Source organism: Gallus gallus, chromosome 3 (genome assembly GCF_016699485.2).
Source record: "Gallus gallus isolate bGalGal1 chromosome 3, bGalGal1.mat.broiler.GRCg7b, whole genome shotgun sequence".
NCBI classification, from domain to species: Eukaryota; Metazoa; Chordata; class Aves; order Galliformes; family Phasianidae; genus Gallus; species Gallus gallus.
This window is the reverse complement of record NC_052534.1, coordinates 77205471-77214458: the sequence shown is the minus strand read 5'-3', so window position 1 is coordinate 77214458 and position 8988 is coordinate 77205471. Positions and strand designations below refer to the sequence as shown.

At 39.7% G+C, this 8988-nt stretch overlaps 1 protein-coding gene across 8 annotated transcripts in view; it reads right to left on the bottom strand.

The window, feature by feature from the left end:
* Positions 1 to 2422: 2422 nt before the first annotated feature.
* Positions 2423 to 8988, bottom strand: part of CEP162 (centrosomal protein 162) — a 47419-nt gene continuing 40853 nt past the window's right edge. For all 8 annotated transcript variants that reach the window (XM_040697938.2, XM_015284712.4, XM_040697937.1 and 5 more), the window contains 2 exons: positions 5968 to 6102; positions 2423 to 3857 (listed from right to left, as the gene is read on the bottom strand). In XM_040697938.2, the coding sequence (XP_040553872.1) occupies positions 3639 to 3857; positions 5968 to 6102 (354 nt within the window). In that variant the 3' untranslated portion in view covers positions 2423 to 3638. The remainder of the gene's footprint in view (positions 3858 to 5967; positions 6103 to 8988) is intronic.

Sequence of the window (8988 nt, the reverse complement as noted above, 5' to 3'; positions counted from 1 at the left end):
CTAGCCAGCTGAGTGTTACTGCAGCCATGGCTGTTTTCCCAGGCAAGGGTTTGTACAAGTTGGTGGCGGGCAGCCCTGCCAATGACAGGGATTGGAACTGGGTGGCCTCTTGCAGTGCAGAAGAGGCTTCCATTTACAGTAACTACTTAACCAGGAGTGGAAAGGCTGTAGCTGTGAGCTTCCCCTTTTTTTTCCCCCAGTTTAATTCTCGTCCCTTTCCTTAGCTTTTCCTCAGTGTTTTTTAGCTTCTGCAACAACCTACTGCTTGGGCACTGCGCTGACAGCCCTGATCCTTCCTGTGTTCAGAAGGCATCGTGGCACAACTTGTGCTATCCATGTCCCTCACACAGCTCTTCTTAAATATGTGTTCTCCAATGAAGTCAGAAAGTCTGCCAAGACTGTGATTCTTTGGATCCCAAATATTTTGAAGTGAAGTTTCGGATGAAGCTAAAACTTTCCACTGTAGTCTATGTACATGGAGGGAAACTCGATTTGCCAAAATCAACTTAACTAGGGCAATCTATCACCTCCTCTGCAGAGAAACCCTAGGTGGTTCAGCAGTGAAATTCACCTTCACTCCACTACCCGAGGGCAAACATCACCTTCCCAATGCAGCCCTGCTTCCCCCTGAGGGTGCTCAAGTGTCTCTGCTGACCAATGGTAAAGCTTTTGTCTGAACTGAAGCTCAAATGTGATAGGGTTCTTGCTAAACACAGCTTTTATTGCCTTTTTCTGGATGAGTGAGTTGCTTTCAATGATATTTGATATATTGTTTGCCTTTACCATGCTTGAAAACAGAAATGCTGCTTAAGTAAGTAAGGAAAAACCTGTGCAAAGGGAATTATCCATCTCTTTGGCTATTGAGAAATGAAGCTACTTAAAACTACTTATCAGTCATGCAGGCTTTGCTCTAGTAAAAGCAAAACTTGCTCTTTGCTGTAGTCTATCTGAAGCTTTTCTTCTCCCACCTTAAAACTTCAAATCTTAGGTGCAGAATCACTACTTCTGGAGAGAAAACTATCCATGCCTGGAAAGGATGAAAGGTATTTTATGATCAAGGGCTAACACCAATTGAGCTTACTACACATCTAAACTGCACTCCTGGTGTCCTTCTGAAGCACGAGTTAACTGTGTAGGGGTAATTAAGCATTCAGTTCCTGCTTCTGTTACTCTACTTTTTCATCTTGCCACCCTTCTGTCTTTGCAATGCCCTCACGCTCCTTTTTGCAGCAGAACAGCCTGGCAGCCTGACCTTTGCACAGCTCTTGTGTGACTTCAGAAACATTGTGGGACCAGTACAGCTCAGTTCAGCTTTTTGCCTCTACATCAGGGCAACAGGCAAAAGCAAACACAAAGCTTCTACAGTCCTCTAAAGCGATCATTTTGATACCATTCTTACTTTTTCCTTCTCAGTAACTAACAGACAAGATGCTTGTCTGATAGGGAAGGGTACTGGTATAATAATCAACTTTGTGTGTTTATAAAAGAAAAAAAGAGCATCTTTTCCCAGAAAGTCAGCATCAGGCAAAGGAAATTGTTTTGAGGAGGGTCATCATGCAGAAGAAGTTGTCACAGTTTAATGAATCTGCTAGGACAGAGTTGTTTTTCTTCACAGTGTCTGGTATGATGCTATGCTTTGGTTTTAGCACAAAAGCTATGGTGACAACGAGCTGGTGTTTCTAGCTGTTGCCTATCAGTGCTGTACAGAACCAAGGCTGTTTCAGTTCTCTCAGCTTCTTGTACTGTTGTACCAGCAAAGGAACTGGGGGGAAGGGGGCAAAGAACTGCAAGGAGACCAAATCAGGACAGCTGACCTAAACCATCTGAAGGGACATGGTTTAGTGGGGAAGCATTGGTAATAGGTGGATGGTTGCTTGCTTTTGCACAACAGGGATGTAGCTAACAGTATGAAAGGTTACATGTAACACTTTGCAGACATTTTTGGAAGCAGCCTGGAAGGATGAGTTTCCAATCACAGAGGCTCCTCCTAGGCTGACCTGTCCTTGTCACTGCTGTAGCACACCAGTAGCTGGTCACAGTGTGAAAATCTCACTTACCTCAGTTCACTCATCTTAATAGTGTTCTATGTACAGAAAATAAATGGTAAGTGAAAGTTATTTAATTAAAAAACCTATTTGGAAACAGTCCCAAATCAAAAAAACGCAGCATATTTACACACAGCTGCTATTTCATATACGTAGTGTTGTATTTACACATTTTATGAAAGTAGACTAATACATCAGTGTCCAGTCTTTTGGCTTGCCTGGGCTGCATTGAGTGAAGAGGAGTTGTATGTGGGCTGCTCTGAAAGGAATGCCTCCTATTTATTTCCACGTATGCTGACACAATAAACTACAAGGCATTACAGACAGAGCAGCCCTCATAAAATATATAATATAGTGAACATATAGGTAATACAACATTTTAATTTTTAATGTTTTTTATTAAAACATAAAACAAGAGAGCAACAGAACCATAAAAACTGGGATATCTGACCTTTTTGCAAAACTAATGCAAAAGCCTGGTTTGATGGCATAGAACTATTTGCCATAACTTGAGCAGGCACAGCACTGCGGCCCATACCCCAGATGGGGTTAATAGTGCTCCATTGTTTGGTCATTCCTGAGCAATGGACAAGCCTGGGCAAATACTTCATCGTCTGAGGAGAAAACATCTATAATTATTCTCACCCAGAATTAGTATATTAATACTTTACCACCATATATATATATATATACACACACATATATATACACACACACATGCATATAGACATACATAATTTGAATGTGTGCAGTCAAAGAAATCTTGCACTGTTAATTACTGCCTGTGCCTACCTGGTATAATTGGTACTATTTGTGCTTTCTGCACACTCGCACACATGCTTCTCTAAGTCAAAATGCATGGGGTTTACTGCTGGTACATAACAAAGTGTGACATAAATACATACAAACCTGAACAATTTCACTTTTGACTTAAATCTTAGTTTCATAAAATGAAACCAATGATACAAAATACAGCATAGAATGCACAGAATTACAGGATAGGAGCTCAGGAGCACATCCTGGCCTTTAGTTTGTCTTTGCCCTAAATAAGTATAATTGGTTGAGCTAAAATCTCAGTACATGTGCTATGTCATTCTAAGGACTTGCAGTGCTGAGATGTCAAACTCATAATTTACTGATTTTATTGTTCAAAAATCTTACTAGCTGACAAACAGAACAAAGAGGATCTCACACCCTACTGCATGGATAGTATTGATAACACCATACACTAAGTATATAACCAAACGTATTATTGAAGTTGTTCAAAAAGGACCTGATGTAACACAAACCATGAACAACAGTTAAAAATGTTCAGGCATGTTCTACAGGATCTGAAAAGCATCACCTGGAAGGGTAACTGAGTTTACAGAATAACCTCGGTGTTCCTAAAATTGAAGAAAGTATGAATTATATCACTAACAAAATAAGACAGTTTAACTGGGGTGTAGCTTAATGCTCTACTTTTGGACAAGTAAGATTTCAGATCAGAATGTAATTCAACTTATAAGCACTTCACTGATGATTTTCAATAATATTTCCTATCCATAAACTGAAACATTCAACTTCTCCTCCTGTGAAACCACTCATATCTAATCACGTCTTCCAACAGTTGTCTGTCACACTGAATCCATTGGAGTTAGGTGCTGGAATTACAACCCCTTGTTTCTGCAGTTCCCGTAAAACATCCAGTATTGAATCCAATTCCACTCGAAATCTCTCCAGCTCTTCATTTTTCTGCTGTGCAAGCTTACGCCACCTCTCAGCTTCACGGCTTTGCCTTCCTTCAGTAATGTGCTGTGTTAGTTGTGTTGCCTGCGAATGACAAGCAAGTCAGTGTGGGGATTGGGCAGTCAAACAGTCAGGCCTGCCCCGCTGCAAAAATAATCCACTTAATTATATTTGATGCTCAGGCTCAAAGCCCAGTGCTGATGTTAAATGGGAACAATTTGTTCTAAATATTACGAAAATTGTCCTCCTAGCAATAAATGCATTTAAATATCTGCACTGATGACAGACGAGGAGAAGCCATTATTGACTGATGATCCTCAGGAGAATTTGACTTTTATCCTCTGCAACGCAGCAATTAAAAGTTTGAATACGTACGACAAAGCTGAGCACATAGCATAATGCCTTTTTAATCAAAATGACTTTCTGAATTGCCATTTAAATGTGTTAATTAAAAGAATGCTGCAACAGAAAAACAAAAGCTGAATTATATGTTCCCTGCTACTAATGTGCTTTCAAAAGCCACCACTTGTAGGAATTATCAGAAAATATCCCATATGAAGGCCTGAGGCCTCTGTAGATACGAGGTTCACATGAGTCCATGGCACAATCCTATGAGATTATCCAAAACAAACTGTCACAGGAAATCAGAACCTGCCTGCCACTGGGAACTGTAATAGCTTTTTAAGGGAAGCTCAATCACTTAAAGGCCAGTTTCCTAGTTCAGCAGCCTTTCTCTACGTTGCTCAGTTCTCTACTGTTCAGTTTGAGGACTTTTTGATGCCCCACTGCAGATGAGTAAGGGTGCAAAATTAGGACAAACAAAAACTAAGGCTGAATGCACAGCAAGGCTGTAACAGTGGGACAGATGACACTACTCATCTGTAGTACCTGATATAGAAATGTATGAAAGTCTTCTACCATCAGCAATTCTGTACATGAAAGTGAATTTCTTGAGATCTGGTTCAAAACTGCAGAACAAGCTTCACAAACTAGGAACTGCAGCAGGTTTGATCGTAATCCAGGGGAGGAACACCTCTCCTATAAGAGCAGGCTGAGAGAGCTGGGGCTGTTCTCTGGAGAAGGCGACCTGATAGCAGCCTTTCAATATCTAAAGGGGAGCGACAGGAAAGAAGGGGACAGACTCTTTAGTAGGGTCTGTTGTGACAGGACAAAGGAAAATGGTTTCAAACTCGAAGAGGGCAGATTTAGGCTGGATATAAGGAAAAAGTCCTTTACAGTGAGGGTGGTGAGGCACTGGAAAAGGTTGCCCAGAGAGGTAGTAGATGCCACGTCACTTGGAGACACTCCAGTTCAAGCTGGATGGGGTTCTGAGCACTTGATCTAGCTGTAGGTGTCCCTGTTCACTGCAGGAGAGTTGGACTAGATGACCTTTAAAGGTCCCTTCCTACTCTAAGGATTCTATGATCATCTTTCAGTCCAGCTGCCCTTCTTTGACTTCACGTATTTAGGTAAAGCCAAAGCTAAAACACTAATGAACTATCAAACACTGAACTGATGAAAGCATTGAGGAAATCTACATGGACAGAAGCTCCATACATAGAAAATGGATAGAGACTATGTAATGAAGTAAGTTTTAGAACCAAAATACATAATTTAAAAAAATGCAAAGCTTTTACTCACTGAAGTGATACAAATTGTCAGGTAATAAAAGCTGTGTCAAAAGATCCAACTGTCGAACAACCAATAGACACCTATCAAAAAGTGCTAGTTTGTAAAGCAAAAATGTTGTTGTTTAGAGTATTAAATGCAGTAGACTGCGGAAAGATGTTTCTCTGCTTTTAATGCAGCTTTCCTGAAGGGAATTTCTAAGACTGGAAAGTAAAATCATTAGTTGAGGAATACATCACAGCTTCGCCAAATTACAAACGTCACATTTTCAGTAGCAAGCTGCCATGGTGTAACTGAAATGTGAAGTCACAGATAGAAATGTGAGACTTTTAGAAGTCACATAGATCCACTGACTGCTAAATCAGGGCCTCCTTAGATCAGGTTGTGAGGAAGTTACACAGGTGTTAACTGGTTCCAGCAAGTGACCAAGACAAAACCATAGCTCTTTCAAAAAGTATTTACTCCTCTCCAGTGTGGGGTAAGTGAATCTATGCTCATCTTATAAAGCTACAGTTCAAGTGATACATTGCACTTGAGAAATAAAGGCAGATGTGGCACGACATACCTTTTGAAGCTCCTGTTCTCTTACTGCATGTCGCGTCTCAATATGCTTGATTTTCTTTTCCAGGCACAAGAAATGTTTCATTTCAGGACTCTGGCTTTCCTTAGCCTCTCTCAGTTCTTCCAACAATTTTGCCACCTAAAGTTTGAGATAATTGATGAAAATTGTTATCATGGTGTTAAGTAGTGTATAAAACAGACGCCTTTCAAAGTGTATTTGTGTTGTTCAATCACTCTATTCAAAAGCTGCAGAAGGGAAGACTTGAAAGAGAAATCTTCTTTATTCAAAAGCTTAGAAAAGGCTCAAGGACTTAGATTATGATCTTTCATTCGTACAAAGAGGCCTGAAGATAGGAAAGTCTGGTTCTCTTTGATAAATCCTATCCTGTTCATAATACATCACGAAGTGCTTATTCAGTCAATTTTTGAACTTCTAAACATACTCAAAAAAATCAAAGAAAATATGATGATTCAGTGCTCTTACACTATCTCTTTCCCTCACACTCACTGGATGAAGATCAAATACAAAACGCATCAGCGAAGCTCATTTCTACAGAATATATTAAGAAAAGACACACTGCTAACACTCAGTGTTACCAGCCCCTTTGGCCCAATAACTGGTGGGTGAAATCAACTCAGCAATGGCCTGTGACTGATTTCCTAAGCCTCCAGAAATCCAGGTAAGTTTTCTTACAAAGCTCTATTGGTTTATTCTCATTCTTTTCCTATTTTAAGGACCTTTGTATTTCTTCATTTAACATCCTAAGATGTTTTCCTTTTTTGTCACACTCTTACTGTGTGCAACTAAACTGAGGTGAAAGCCTTGCTGTCTTTGTCTTTTACCATAAACTTCAGCTCCTTTTATCCAATATCTGAGCTCTAAACCTCATCAAGCATTATGCTGTCCTTCTTTCTCTGCTGCCACATCCAAGCAGCTGGAGGCACTGTGAGAAGATGCTGTTGTTACTCAGAAGTGACTCCAAGATGGCGTACTATTATTTCCACTTTTCAGCTTGGTTTTCTGCAGTAACAAGGCCTACATTACTCCTTTTCTGCCTGTCCATTTCTCCAGCAGCTTCAATCCTGTAGGCCATTTTCACCCAAATTTGTCAGAGGAGCACAAGCCTTAATGTTTTCATAGGATCTCTGAAAATGAGTCATTGCTGCTTGTCTGCTCAGACTCTGGTGCAAGAAAGAGCTGATGCGTGAGTTCTAGCACATCTCCTCCATGAATTGTTTGTTTAATGATATGTGATAGGGAAAAATGCCCCCCAAGAACAAATGGGCTCCATGCATTTTGCCAGCAATATTGCTATTCGTTAAACACAGAATTCTCCTATGTGCAGGCTGTTAGCAGAAGCATATAGTTATAGAAAACATCCCTGAGCAGCATTGCAGCAATTAGTATTCATGCAACAATCTTGCGGCAAACCTCAGAACAGAAGCGGGAAGGTTTCTCCTCCCTTAGAGAAAGGAATCTCAATTGTGTTAGGCAGAATTGCTGGCATTTCTATCACGACTTCCTGCATTTGAAGTTTTAGTTGCTTTCATTTGCCAGCATAATTTACCAAACCATTTAATGCTTAAGATGTATTTTCAAAGCAGCATAAATAAAGCAGTCATGTGAGAAGGCGAAAGCAAGACTTCGCTTTGACATGACTTTCTGCATAGTCCTGTATTGATTTTCACAGCAAAGGCACCCCATTATATTTTCTTAAATGTCAGCACCTGAAACTCAGCATGCAAAATACAGCTCAGCTATGATGATCACCTTCTTTTAACCAGCACCATCAATAACCCTTAAAGCAAACAGGCAGAGAACAAATCTACGGAATAACATTTGTCTCACTGTATTCCCACCGTGTCCTGAAGCATTATATACACACACACTGAAATCACTGGCATGAAGCAAGATTTGTAGCAAAAGAAAGCATCCATCGTTATATTCATAATATAATCACAAAGTCTGGGTCTATTTTGCAAGTGCAGAGTTTGTTTGATGAAAGATCTTTACAAACCCTCACTTTTCTATAAAGGCTTCACAACAGAAGTGAAATTTTGCATGACTAAGATCAATACTGAACGAGTTTTTGGAGATAAAGATTAATGATATCAAGAACGTACTAAAAACATACTGGAATTTCTTTCCTGTCTTCTAAATAAGAACAATAAACGAGATGGAACACCTGAAGTTGTGTTCCATTCTCCTTTTCTGGAACTCTTACAGGTTGACCGCTGTGCTGTCAAAATGAGGTGAAAATTAGCAGCATTCATACATTAAACAAAACAAAAGAAAGGGAAGTTAAGTGTGGGCATTGTGCTCAAGGTGCCCATGTCAACCTCCTGAAGGAGAGGTGAGAAGTAAATTTGTCAGTACCTCCAGTACCAGACAAACGTAGCCAATAAGTGAAAAAAAGTTGAGCGAAACACAGACAGGAATTTTACAGTGTTAATCTCTAAAGGAAACCACAAACGAGTGTGATTTTTGTATATTATATGCTATTAATAGAAGTAGTAGATTAGGAAAAAACTGAACACCTCTCAAAAAACACAGAAAGTCAATTTCAGAAGAACGGTTACAACTGAAAGACCTCAAACTTCTTAGATATCGGCATAGAAAAACCCAGAAGATAATAGGCCAAGTCAATTTGTGGGAACAAAGGATGAAAATAAGAAGGCTTTATCTGACCAAAACATTTTGAAATCAGTAATAAAATATCCTCTTGAAGAAGAAAACGTCCTGTGTTCTATTTACCACCCATCACAACTCCCAAACAAGAGGTTACAAATGCTTGACCTAACTTAGAATCATAGAATCACCAAGGCTGGAAAAGACCTCCAAGATCATCCAAGTCCAACCATCGTCCTATGGCCAATATTTCCCCTTACTCATCAATTTTCATGAAGATATTGGATATTTCTAACTAATTTTAAAGAGGAGAGATTGAAGTTCCACCTTCTGTACTCTGTGTTGTTTTCTTGTTTATATTGGAAAAATACATTGCACTTTCAGACGATAACTGAT